The sequence below is a fragment of the Elephantulus edwardii genome, unplaced genomic scaffold, assembly GCF_000299155.1.
Source record: "Elephantulus edwardii isolate Elephantulus edwardi_28Jun2011 unplaced genomic scaffold, EleEdw1.0 scaffold00031, whole genome shotgun sequence".
Classification (NCBI taxonomy): domain Eukaryota; kingdom Metazoa; phylum Chordata; class Mammalia; order Macroscelidea; family Macroscelididae; genus Elephantulus; species Elephantulus edwardii.
In genome coordinates, this window is record NW_006399781.1 from 17839434 (window position 1) to 17853999 (window position 14566).

Sequence of the window (14566 nt, forward strand, 5' to 3'; positions counted from 1 at the left end):
TTCTCCAATATCACAAATCAAAGGCATCAATTTCTCTTCTGTCATTCTTATTCATTGTCTAGCTCTCAGATACATAATTGTTATATGCCACTGAGTCACTCATGACTCATAGCAACCCTATGTACAACAGTTTTGAACTCTTCTTATCCAGTCTCACTGACTCTGATACATCTACCCCTATGACCTTAGCTGCTGTGTCAGTCCATCTCATCCGGGGTCTTCCTCTCTTGCATTGTCCCTCCACCCTTCCAAGCATGATATCCTTCTTCAAGGACTGGTCCTTCTAGGCCACGTGCCTTAAGTATGTGAGACAGAACTTCAAAATCCTTGCCTCGAAGGAGAAATTTCATTTCTCCCTCTGCAACACAGACCTGTTCGTTTTGTTGGAGGTCCATGGTATGTTCAATACTCTTCTCCAGCACAACTCAAAGGCATAAGTTTTTCTGTCATCCTTAGTCATTGTCCAGCTTTCTGATACATAGGAAGTAATTACAACGACTATGGCCTGTATCAGGGATACCTTAGTTCCTAGACTGACATTATTACTCTTAAACACTTTGGAGAGATCCCTAACAGTAGACTTTCCTAACACAAGTTGTCTTTTCATTTCCTGACTGCTGGTGTTGGAGCAATCTAAAACCGTTAACAACCTCTCCATCATGGTGCTGCCAATTGGTCCAGTGGTGAGAATCTTTGTCTTTTTGATGGTGAACTTCAATCCATATTGAAGATTACAGTCCTTGACCTTTTGCAGCAAATGCTTCAGAACCTCCTCAGTTTTGGCAAGCAAGGCTGTGCATACCGCAGGTTGTTGATGAGTACTCCTTCAATCCTCATGCCACATTCCTCCTCATAAAGCCCAGACTCCCAAATGTTCTGTTTCTCATACAGATTAGTCACAAAACAACAGTCCTGGAGCAGAATACTATTTGACCCAGAAATTGCACTACCGGAAATACACCCTAAAGAAACCAGAACTGCCACCCGAGCTGATGTATGCACATTCGTATTTATTGCTGCTTTGTTCACAATAGCAAAGAGTTGGAAACAAACCAAGTGTTCATCAACAAACGAATGGATAAAGAAGCTGTGGTATATTCACACAATGGAATATTATGTAGTACTCAAAAACAAAGAACTTATGCAATACTAAACAAAATGGGTGACCCTGGAGGACATTACGCTGAGTCAAATATCTCAGTCACAAAAAGACAAATACTGCATAATAACAGTGGTAATAAAATAAGATAAAATAAAATAGGACTGACATGGGGGTTTGGGGGAAACGAAGAAAAGAGGGGATAAATAATGCACATGGCATTGAAACAGACAAGGGAGAGAACTGTATAAAATGAATACATGATTAGGTATTATTGGTATGACAAGAATCCAGAATAAGAACTGCATAGTAAAGTGGTCGGGGTGGGGAGGGGGAATGAGTATAAAACAATGAAAGAACTTTTTCTTTTCTTGGTGGGGAGTGTTAGTGGGTCTTCTTTCATATAAGAAACTGTGGAAGGTTAGTCCAGGGTTTTTTTTTTTAAAAGTCAGAGAATAAATATTTTTCATATGGTTTCTGTTTCTATTAAAAAAAAAAAAAATCACTGCCTAGTCCCGCATCAGCCTCATGATTTTTGGGTATGACTGAGTCCAATGTAGAAGGGCTATTGGGTCATTCCATGTCATTAACACTTCTTGCAGTTTTCTTGCTCCTCCTCAACATTGTTTTTTAAAAAAATTATTATTATTATTAATTTTAATGAAAATTTACAGAGATTTTGTATTTCCATTTATTCATTGTTGCACTTTTCTCCCTGCCAATGCCTCCCCTCCAGTTTGCTCTTCTCTTTGAAAAGTAAAAGAAAAATTATTTCTTTTTTTTATTATTATTTGTGTGTGGTGTGTGTGTGTACCGTCAAATCAGATCTGAGTGGTACAGGAGGAGATTGCCCCTCCTTCCTCGGCAGAGCATCTGGTGGATTCGAACCGTGTGCCTCTGGGATTGCAGTGCAGCTTCTTGCCTGCCACTAGGCCACCAGAGCTCCCCAAGAAAAAGTCTTTCATTGTTATACAGTCCCTCCATCCAAGTCCACCTCCACTATAAAGCCTTCGTTCTGGACTCCTGTCATGACAATAATACCTAATCATATATCCCTTTTAAACAATTCTCTCTCTCATCTGTTTCAAGGACAGGCTATTTATCAAATAATGATATAAATTAACTGGCTTAAATTAGCAGATTTAACTGTTGTTTTGCTGTAGGTCTAATTTAACTCCTAGAGACTTTATCGATAACAGATCTGAACCATGCCCTTCAATCCTGCTCCATCCTCACTATATCTCCAACCTGCTGAAACCCCTTCGCGCAGTCACTGTGCCAATCCACAGGAAATCAGGGGGAGAGGGAAGTGCCACACTGCAGTACTGGTTACCCCAGCAGACCTTGCAAAAGTACTTTCCAGTTTATTGTATTCCAAGAAAAAGAAAATAATCAAAGGCAAGTGCCTTCTTAAATACCATTACTCAACTTGCTCTTCTCCATTAAAGAGACTTTCATGGTGTTCTCTTCCGTTACCTGCTGCTGTTTCCTACAATTGATGGAGACAGTTTGGAGCTGCTGCCATGCTCAACAACCTCCATTCTCTCCAATCCTTAATTTAATCTGACAGCTGAAGTCTTCACTGCCTCCAGGCACTCAAAAAGTCTATAAAAATAATGCTCTGAGGATACTGGCCTGGATGGAAAGATGCTCATTCGGTAAGAAATGGTAAATACAGTACACTCATATACTGTATTCAAACCCAATAAACCATCCCAGATGGAGAGCCAAGTTTCACCACCCTTGTCTCTAAGAAGCACCCAGGCTACTCACGTTAGAGAGACCCAGGCTACTCACGTTAGAGAGAGTAATAACCATTAGAGAGAATTATTCTGAAATTAGATACTTTTTACTAAGTTGTTGCCTACTTTATCATACGCAGCCCTCTAATGACTTTAACTAGGGCATCTTCACATGCATGAATGGACATGAAACACCTTTAAAAAATGCTCTTTATAAAAGTTATAGGGGAAAAAAGGTTACAGCACCACACAAAAATAGAGAATAAAGTAGGCAGTTTGGGGCAATGGGAACTGCAATGAGTTTTAGGTCTGCAATGAGTTTTAGGTCCGAAATGAGCAATATGACCTTGGGCAAGTTATTCGGACTCTGTCTCAGTAACTTAACTATAAAATGAATATCATGTTGTTGTGGTAAGTGCTATCTAGCTGAGTCTGATGTGGTGATCCTAGGAACAGACTGAAAGTCCCTATTCTCTGCCAGCATCACAAACTGCCATGGCTCAGGCTCAATATTGTAGTCATTGTGACAATCCACCTTGTGAGGGATTTTTTTCCTTTTGCAAACCCACAACTTTCTCAAGCATGAGGACTTTTTCCAAGGACTATTACCTCCTGAAATGTGGCATCAGAATTGGAGGATGCCTCATCAACAATCTGCGTTATGCAGATGACACAACCCTGCTTGCTGAAATGGAGAACCTGAGCACTTGCTGCAGAAGGTCAAGAACTGCAGCTTTCAATATGTATTGAAGCTCAATATTAAAAAAAAAAAAATTCTCATCACTGAGACAAGTGGCAGCATCATGATCGATGCTGAAGAAATGGAGCTTGCTAACAGCTGTAGTTTGCTTGGCTCCACAATTAACAGTCTTCGCACCAGCAGCCAGGAAATGAAAAGATGAATTGCATTGGCAAAGTCTGCTGTCAGAGACCTCTCCAAAGTACTGAAGAGCAACGATGCCAGTCTGGTGACTAAGGTGCACCCGACACAGGCCATGGTCTTTCAAATCATTTGCTATGTGTCAGAGAGCTGGACAATGACTAAGGAAGATAAAAGGAGAATTGATGCCTTTGAGCTGTGGTGCTGCAGTATTGAATATAGCATGGACTGCTAAAAAACGAACAGGTTCATCCTTGAGAGAGTCAAGTCAGGCTTCTCCTTGGAGGCAAGGATTCTGAAGCTTCGTCTGACATACTTTGGACACGTTTCAAGGAGGGACTAGTTCTTGGAGAGGGACGTCATGCTTGGGAGGGTGGAGGGACAGTGCAGGCAAGGAAGACCCATGATGAGATGGATTGATTCAGTGACTGGGGTAATGGGGTAGATGTGTCAGAGAAAATAAAATTGGCACAGGATAGAGCAGCGTTTAGGGCTGTTGTACATAGGGTCGATATGAGTCACAGGCAACTTGCCAGCACATAACAACAACAACAACAACAACGACAACATCATCACCTTCTGACAACATGCTCTCAGTAAGTGAGATGAAATTTCAATATCCTTGCCTCTAAGGCACTTCTTCCAGGTCAGACTGGTTTGAGCTTGTGAAAGTTCAATACTCTTTGCCAATACCACAATTCATATGCATCATTTCTTCCTCAGTCTTCACTGTCTGCTTGTGTATTATCCAACTTTCACATAGATACAAAGCAACTGAAAATATCACTGGTTGAGTTAGATGTGCCTTAATTTTTGAGCTGATATCCTTGCTTTTTAGTACTTTAAGTCCCTGACAGCAGATTTGCCCAATCCAACACGTCTTGTGATTTTCTGATTTTTAAAATGTCGACTGTGGATCCATGCCAATCTTTTCTCCATCTACCACTAAGTTAACTATTGATTAAGATATGAAGTTTTTTTGCTTTCTTGGTACTGAGGTGTAAGGCACGCATATCAGTAGAAGGTTGTGGTTTTCGATCTTTCTTCAGCAACTACTTCTAGTCTTCTTCACATTCTGCAGGCTGTTGATGAACCTGATGCCAGGTTCTTTTTCATATGGTTCAAGTTCTCAAATTATTTGCTTAGCATATTTTAAAAACTATTTTCCTTATAGGTCTAAGGTTATACAGTAGTTACTCAAGAAATGTTTGTTTCTTGTCCTTCCACCCATTTGGTAAATAAAAAAAATCCTCTAGCTCACCACCAGAACACAAGCAGCCCACTGGCTGGTCAGGCACAGTGGAGACATGAGACATTAAAGAAGAGATACAGAACAGAGGGCACACCTACCACCACTGCCTTCTTACTCCAATGCAAATAAGAGATCTATGCCACACAGGACAGCAGCAGCATAGGTATCACAACGAAACTGAGCTGAAGAACTGTGAGAACACAGATATTACTTTATACCCTGTCAGCTTACTTAATAAGAACTTTGTCCCAAAGATAAAGAAGATAGTAAAATGATTTCACACTCTGAAAGCAAAGGTACTTTTTTTTTCGTTATACACATGTTAAGAAGCATGGAAAATCATACAATAAAATGTTAATTATCTTTGTTGTTAGGTGCTCTGATTGACAGCGACCCTATCACAACAGAACCAAGTCCCGCCTGGCTGTGCACCATCCCCACAGCCTTGGATGTGCGTCCGTGCACTGTTACAGTCACCGCGTCAATCGGTCTTGTTGAGGGGCTTCCTCTCTTTGGTCGCCCTCACCCTTTCTAAGCATGGTGTCCTTCTCCAGAGACTGACCCCTCCTAATGTGCCCAAAGTATCTTTAGATGATAGATTTTCTATCTTCTAAAAAGCAAATTATTAACAGACAAAAAGAAAGTTATGTGCCATATAAAGAATAAAACACAAAAATCGAAGGATGTTGATTTTCCCGGGTATAGAGTCTTGCTTTCAAACTTGCAGAGCACCTGTACTTTCTGTCTTTTGCTGTCACCCCTCCTCTTGCTAGAGAAGAAGTAATCTGATCAGGTCTTCCTCTGAACTAGACTTTCTGAACGGGGGTGATAATGGTGTGGAGGCTACACAGACACCCCTGCATACTACTGAATGGTGCTCCTGCTTATTTTTGGATGGGAACTAGAAAGACACCCAGTTTTTCCAGTGGGAAGAGCTACGCACTGCTGCCATGGACAGAGAGAGCTTTAGTCAGGCTCTGGATGTCCTTCATCTCACACAAGTGAAGGTTAAGTATATGGTGTACGTTGTCTGTAGGGGAGCACTTGCTAGGTGCTTTACAAACTTTCCTGAACTTTCACAGGATCTCTTTGGATATAAGACTACAATTTACTTTCAGACAGTGCTAGTCAGTAAGGGATAAATGGGAAATTCCAGCAGCGTGGCAAGCAAACAAGGAAGTGGTTTGATTATTCACCAAAAGGTTATGTGCTCACCAGGTATTTAAGAGTATCAATTTAATAAAGCATGCTTTTGTTTCTGGGGGATGGGGAGGAGTGGACAGAAAGAATACTGTCGGACTAGGAAGGCAAATTTAACTTTCAAATTCTGTGCTCTATTAGGAATTTTCAAACTTGACTGACACTAGAAGCACCTGAAAAACTTTTAAAATTATAGTGATTGAGTCCTTGCTAAGACTCACAGAACTTGAATCCCTGGGGCTGCAACAGAGGAATCAGCAGTGCTGCAAGGTCTGTATCACCTGAAAAACATTCTGAATGTGGATAAGACAGGATTCAGATCTGGTGTTCACAGGGTCGCTATGAGTTATACTCAACTTGATGGCACCTAACAACAATAATCACTATTATAACAAGGTGAACTTCCAATAGTGTCAATAACTCACGTGTACCTATTCAATTATATTCTATACTTATCATAACCAAACCGATCAAATCAGCCACTTTGAACACGTGCATTTTATTGTGTGTTAATGTTGTTAGTGTTATGTGCCATCAAGTTGAAACTGACTTATAGATGACCCTCTAGTGGGTTTTCAGAGGCTGTAAACTACAAAGAAGACTATCCATCCATGTTCTAGTACCTCAGAAACAGTAAAAGATATCTTAAGAAAAGTACCTCCCTTTACACTTGGGGGGAATTGTGAATGAATGGAAAGGAATTAAGAATAATTCATTAAAAAGAAAGAAAGAAAAAAAGAATACATGTATTTTTCTCAGTCCCAAATGATGAGTAAGCAAGTCCCTGGGTGATACAAATGTAAAGTGCTCAACTACCAGCTGAAAAGGTGGCAGTTTGACTTGACCCAGAAGTACCTTGGGGGGAATGCAGAGAGATGTGCTTCAGAAGTCAGACTTAAAACCCCTATTCTGCACAACGAAGTCACTGTGTGTAGCAACTGACTCAGTACCACCTAACAATAATAGAAATGAAAATACAGAAGTCTTACTGCTGTTGAGCACCATTAAGATGGAACCAACCCACAGATGACCCTCAAGCGGGTTTTCAAAGGCAGTTAATAGCACAAAAGGGGGCTGTCTGTCTTTCTCTAATGGAGCAGCTAGTGGATTTGAACTTTATACCTTTGGGTTCACACAACTAGGCCGTAGGAGCTCCCTTAGGATTTACTATTACTAAGAAAAAAGGCACACATAACATACGTTGTTTCACACAAAATAATTTTACTGACTCTCTTCCAAATGTTTATATATATCAACTAAGTGGAGTCTCATATTCCAAGTGGAAGGTATCTTTTTATAGATAGGAAAATTGAGACACAGAAAGGCTAAATAACTCTTGTTATTGCTGAATATCATCAAGTCATATTGACTCATAGTTGACCGAGTACCAGATTTTCAAAGGTAGTAAAAATGCAGAAGAGACTGCCCAACTTTCTGATATGGAGCAGCAGCTGGTGGATCCAAACCACATACCTTTGGATTGAAAAGCACAACTCCTTATCATTAAGCTACCAGAGCTCCCTCCAGGAGCTCTCTCAAATAAATAAGCCAAAGAGCATAGAACTTAAAACTGGAACCCCAAAATTTTATTCACTCTTTATAGCACCTACAGACTACATTCTTCTATGAACTCTTTGATGCCTAAAATTGTAAGAGTGATCATCAAATATAGTTGTATATTTTCCTGTTGGAAAGATATCTGAACAACAATATCTGAACAACAATAAAGCAATGAAAAGGAAGACTGAAGTGTACATACCAATCCTGAAGGAAGCATGACCACATGCTATACTTGGCTATGTGATTTGAAGAGTGTAGATCCTGCATGACCCTCAAAATGACACGTGCTAGAGATGTTGGCCCCCAGAATCTCTTCACCGCCCTTGGGGTATGCTAGACAGACTCTTGAGGATGGCACCAGGGTGACCACAGTAAGATAAGTGAGTGAGTGCAGCAGTGAGCTAGGCAGGAAAAGAAGTTTAATACGTGAAAAAGCACTTTGTTAAGGTTCTAAGAGGTTCTCAAGACTAAGAGGTTCATTAGTGAAGTATTGACAAAAAGACAGTTAAAAGCAGGAAGGAGAGAAAAGCACTCTTGAAGAGATGAGAACAGGTCACCTCTCACGGGATGAGGGGGAAAAGGTAACAGACCAAAGGAACTAGACCAAGAAAAGAACTCAATCACAGTAAAAAACAAAACAAAAAACCAGAAAGAATCTAAACCCAGACTCTGTCACTCAGATCACTGTATAACCTCACAAAAGTTACAGACTTTTCTAGGCTTCAGTTTCTCAACTGTATATTACAGATTTTGAAAATCAAAAGAGAAAACTGATGCACAAAGTTTCACCATTTTATAGGTAAGGAAAAGAAAGCTCAGAGATACATGACTAGTCTGGGATTATAACCCAAGTCTTTTCATCTCTAAAGTGGTGTTCTTTCATTACAGATACTATCTTCTTGTACAAGTAAATGTAAAACCTAGGAGATGTTGATATACATTACACATGGTTAAGTCCAGCTTTCTCCATTGAGGTTTTTTTCACCAATCTTTACAATATATAATTTTGTCACTCAACATTTAAACCTGTATAATACAAAGTCTTAGGTAAGAGAAACTCAAATGAATGATCCTATCAATAAAAATTCAGTTAGGCTCACTGCAATCCCAGAGGTACGTGGTTCAAATCCACCAGATGCTCTGCTGGAGGAGGGGCAATCTCCTCCTGTACCAGTCAGATTCAATTTGACAGTAAAGACACAAAATAATAAAATTTGTAAAAAATTAGAAAAATTCAGTTAGGGAAGTATATTAGACTTTCCTGGGATTTTGACTGTCACTCATCCTTCCTACCAATCTGCAAAGACAATTGACTACAGTCAGACAGTGATGGTGTATCAGATAACTAATGTTTGACTATTACAAAAAGGAATCCAAAGGCTAACATTAGGAGTGTATGTTATATATACCTAGTACTCTGTGTACATTACACCCATTTCAATCCTCAGTAGAACACTGTGATTTTATTCAACTCTCTAACAACCATATAAAGAAGTTATTAATCCCTTTTATAGTTGGAGGAACAGAAGTACAAAAAGGTTAAATGCTTTTTGTAGGGCCATAAAGTTTTTCACTGGGAGAACCAAATCCCTCACCCACACTGTCAAGTCCAAGGCCAAGTCTCTCCGCTGCAGTCCACTATCTATCTACTCAGAATACCTGGTTTTCTCACTGTGATGCTGGGCACAGGGCAAGTTCAGCATCAGTCAGGACAAAGCTCAAAGACCCTTCTATGTCCTATAGTAGGGCCAAGTTTTCTGTTCCCAGGTCAAAGACAGTAGCTGGTCATTTAAATTCAATAGTTATTTACTGAGCATCAAAATAAATGTGTGTTACAGAATTGAATCCTAGAACATGGTTTCTTTAATGATAGCAATGTTGGCTTTCAGCTACCACCAAAAAAATAATAAAAACATTATAAAAAAGTGTTCCTTTATAATAAATGCCAATCTTCTCATGGGTTCAACAAAGAAGGCCAATTTCCGTGGAGGAAGAGAAAATAGGCAAACCTTCGGGATTTTCCAAACATGAAGCTCGACGATTCTGTCACAGTCCACAACTCACAGACAGCTATGCTGACTGCCTTTATAAGCAATGAAGAGCACAAGACCTGTCAGTCCAGAGCCTTGCTAGTGATCTACACGGCAGTGTGCTTCCAGAAAGCCAGCTCTCTGTGAGAGTGACAGGAAGGCTCTCTCCTACAGGGAAATGCAATGGATGACAAGTCTGACTGAGTCATGGGGGAGCTGCTGCACAGCAAGGTTCCTGTGCTGTAAAAAGGAGCTATATTAAGAGATCACATGCTAATTTTTATTATCTCAAGAATACATTGCTGGCTGGCTGAAATTTTTTCTTTATTTTAACTTCCAATTTGTTTTGTTACAAACAGCCTAATAAGTTTTGACCCTGTCATGGAGACTATCTGATCATTTCTGAGCTGTTGTTTCGCATACAGGGAAGAGAGGTGGACAGGGTGGGTCCAAGCAGTGTCCTGAGCTCTGCTGTGGAGTCAGGGCAGGGGGCGGGGCAACCAGATTGTACCTCTCTGCTGCTTTCGTGTACCCTGTTAGAAACCAGCTGCCACTTCCCCCAGCTACCTATTTCACAAGGCTGTTGGGGCAGATTCAGAAAGATTTTTAGTTCCCTGAAAGAAGAACATTCTGCCAAGAACTGGAAAGATTAAGTATTACATTTCCTGTCTGAATTAATCGTTTCAAAGTACACTGAGATCTGAGGAAGGCAAATTCACTAGGAAAGCCAAGCATTACTCCAGGTTTATCTTTTCAAAATCGTGTATCCTGTACGTACTTTATTTCTGATGCCTTGATCAAGAAAAGAAATTTCATTGAGTAATGAAGAGGTATATAATTGGATTAACTTTGCAAATAGCCAAATTAGACTCTCCACTTACGTAGCCATCCATTTACCATAATAAATATTTATTAAGTATATACAAAATGCAAAGCAATAAGACAGATGCTGTAAGGATACAGAATTATGTGAATGTCTCTACATCATCTTATACTAAACACATACCAAAAGATGAACCCTTTGTTTAGATTTCCCCCTCAAATAAAACAAGTTTTACGTTTACTTAGGACACGGGAGAGAAAAATAGTTTTCCATGGCTTTCTGGCCTCATGGAAACATTTAGTTTAGAACACTTGGGAGAGACTATTTTCTTATTTCTAAGTATTCACTGACAAGCAGCAACTTTCTCAAGTCCAAGTTACAGAACGACTGTAACTTCAACAAACATGGGCGTGTGTAACATGTGCGTGTCATTGGAGAAACAAAGAAACCTATGTGTCCTTTGATTTCAATAAGACTTGAACCGTATTGTCACGGGAAGGAGGAAGGAGGATATGTGTTGTGGAAAAAAGATCAAGAAAGAAAGGAGAGACATATTCCAAAAAAACAGCAAGCCACCTGGGCTTCGTGGCATATCCTGCCATAGTAAATCACCTACAACTCCACACTGAAAGGAGAGGGTAAGTCCTGTCTCAATGCTTCACTTCTGCCACTGATGGAACTTGAGAAAGAAAATGAAGGCAACCTTTTCAAGTTAGCCAATCAAAGCATAAATCGTAGTCCGGATATTTAAGGGAATAAGCTCACTGGGGGTTTGCTTAGCACATAGTCGATGTTTCTCTCAAATGAATTTACACAAGAAGCCCCAAATTTCCTTAAAGCATTACCTACATTAGTTTATTAAAATTGATTGTGCCAATACACAAATTCTTTGTGTGTGTTTACTTTTCTTCTTAAGAGACATGAGTAAACTGTCCTCAAAATGAGAATCAACTTCTTAAGATTGGCTTCTTTCACTTTCAATATCACTTCTGTCCTTGAACAAATGGCATAAACAGAAAGCTGAGGACCAGCATGTCTAAGGATGGAGAATTAAAGATGGGTTAACGCTTTAGTGTAAGTAGGGTTGAATAAGACCACAGGGTTAAGGAGATCTAAAGCACATGAAATGAAGTTCTGCCCAAGGACCAATAAGACTTAGAGTTCAAGCAGCAAGGATAGGCAGACTCTTCACAGAAAAAGGAAAAGTGAGACTCAGCTAGTTCTGTGTTCCATGGTGCAATTTCACATGCAATACATGAATCCTTCTTATTTATTCATTCATCCCACGCCATCCTCCCAAATAAAAAGTAGATCAACTTACATGGCTCTCTGGCAATGAACTGAGGTACAGTGTTGGGCAGAGGAGTACTGGGGTTTGGAGTCCCTACTAGTTTGTTCTTGGCCATCTTCGTGTTTGCCTTAGCAAACTCTAGTCGTAGTGTTTGCGGGATTTCAGGATCGAAGCGGATGCCCTTTGGAAATAAAGAACAAATGGAAGATGTTTTCATTTCCTTAGAGTCAAACCGGAATGGTGACAAAATAAACACACCAGTAAATGCTGGCCTCTATGGAAAGGAGGTCAGCAAGGGCACACACTCTCACTACGTACTCAGGAGACAGAGAGACCTGTCAAACAATGTGACCATAATACAGTCAGAAGGGTTTGCTCACTTAACTGAAAAATCTAGTTAGATGATTTTTCCCTTTGCTTCAAGGATAAAGTTTTTTCCATTCAAGTTTTAACATTTGGACCTGCAAATTCCTTTTGTGGTGTTGTTGTTGTTATATGCCATCAAGTTGCTTGCAACTCACAGCAACCTTATGTACAGTATCTCTGAACCCTGTCCTATGCTGAGCCAATTGCTCCTAGTGTTATGTAAAATTTCAATTAATGGTTACCATGCAGAACGAAAGAATGAATGTAAAATCACGGATACAGCTCTGTGACCCATGCAGCACATGGACAATTTCTATTTGTGTGCTGGAAAGTCTAACCTCTTCAAGGGCCTCAGCTCCGACCAGTAGTTTCCACTTAAGTTTCAAATAATCTAATTCTTCTATATGCCTTAGTGACATCACCAGTAAATGGAGAGAAAATTTTCCAACCTTTTTTACCTGGTAAATTCCCATTAAGGTGATGTAAGTATTATGTGTTAATCAGAAGACTGGAATTATACTAATTTAGGATTTTACTATAACTAGCATCAGGTGATTCCAGAGGGCTTACAAATCTTTATAAAACATGAATGTCTTAACACGTTGATGTTGATTGTGGTTGTTTATAGTTGCCTTATTCGCTATAAGAAAGATAAAAGATTGTATCAGCTAATTGTTCTGAGGTAACTGAGGTTATTACTTGTTGAGTAGTACTTATTGGGAGAACAAACTGAGAATATTGTTATTGAGACGACTGTAACTCAGAGACCCTATGAACAACAGCTCTTAACCTTGCCCTACCCTATGCCACCTTCACCATCTCTGACAAGGTCTAGCCCATTGTTACAGTCACTGTGTCAAACCATCTTGAGGGTCTTCCTCTCTCTCTCTGATCCTCTATAGAAGATCATAATTTCAGTTACTCTTGTGCCTGTTATTAGAGTAGGCCTAAAACAAAACATGGCTTAAAAATTACAAACACAATAAATGCAAGAGAAGCCTACCTAGGAACCCTCCCATTAAAAAATGTTGCATTCACACGTCATAAAGAACCTCTGGCTAGCCATGTTTAAAGCCATGGATTCTGGATCCCCATAGGACTAACTACACATCTCAGCAGAGTACAAGAATAAAGAAAGCCTGGCTGATGTCCTGCGCATAAAGCGGAGTCTGTGAAACCCAGAGCCCCTTTTCCCTCTTCTTGATTAGCTCTAGGAAAAATAAGGGCAATTTCTGTAAGAAATGAGTGAGAATTTCGGACTCTCTAGGCCAAGGACTCTAAACTACATTCTTGGCACCAAAGATATGAAGACCCTGAGACTGGAAGGCAAAGACGATGAGAGGAAATGAGAGGAGGGGGAGGAAGGAAAAGGTCCTGGGAGGGCTGCACTTGAGGGCTGGGCCCTGCCCCAAAGACATGCAGTGTGATTAGAATCTCTTCACATTTTCACATTTGTTGAGGGAAAAAGGTGGCAAGGGGGGTGGGGGAAACAAACGGTTAAATAGGTGAAAAGAATCCTAATTAATGTAAAAAAGTGAAAAGAGGGAGTTAGTTTTATGAAAGATTAAAAAACCAAAACACACAAACAGAAAAGACAAAACAAATTTTTCCTTTTCCTAGTCTATTTTTTATTAACCCCCTAAATAAACCAGTATTGTCTTGCAACAAAGGTAAACAAGAAAAGGCTGATTCTTTTGCATTTGCTTCTATTCACTTCTATTTGCTTCTATTCACTTCCACTTAAGAGCGTTTCATCCTATCTAAGCTAATTCATTACAAGAGAAAACATATTTCCAAATATGGACCTGAAAACCTTGGCTCTGCTGAAACAAATATAATCTCTGGTTGTCAAATGACAACTGGTGTATGGACTTCTGTAGTCAGAGCAAACCCTAAGACTCCATTTGGTCGTCGTCCCAGGTATTCAACTCAACCAACCTTCCTTTAAGACACTTACTTATATACCCAGAGCCCACGTCTCCCTGAGCACTCTAGCACAGGCCACCGGGCTGAGCATAAGCAGAGCATCTTAGGACTTGTCTGGAGACCTCTGGAGGCTCCAGCCTGAAATAAAGGAATTCTCTGTCTCAGCTCTCACAGTGGTATTCTGGAGTCAGCTGAGGATCTGCACAGAGTACTTGCCTCTTGCACAACCTGGGCTGGTGGCTCACATCCTAAAACACGCTGAATCCCCTACTCCCTGCCCCCATTCTCATGCTCCACCCCATCAGAGCAAAAATAACACCACCATAGTGTTCCAAATCAAAGTTCCAGCATCCTTTAAATGACCTAATTTGTTTGGCAGCTTATTCAGAGGCCGGAG

General features: G+C 40.1%; 1 protein-coding gene across 3 annotated transcripts in view; it reads right to left on the reverse strand.

The window, feature by feature from the left end:
• Positions 1–14566, reverse strand: part of RBPMS (RNA binding protein with multiple splicing) — a 261429-nt gene that overhangs the window by 79000 nt on the left and 167863 nt on the right. For all 3 annotated transcript variants that reach the window (XM_006884131.1, XM_006884130.1, XM_006884129.1), the window contains exon 5: positions 11908–12058. In XM_006884131.1, the coding sequence (XP_006884193.1) occupies positions 11908–12058 (151 nt within the window). The remainder of the gene's footprint in view (positions 1–11907; positions 12059–14566) is intronic.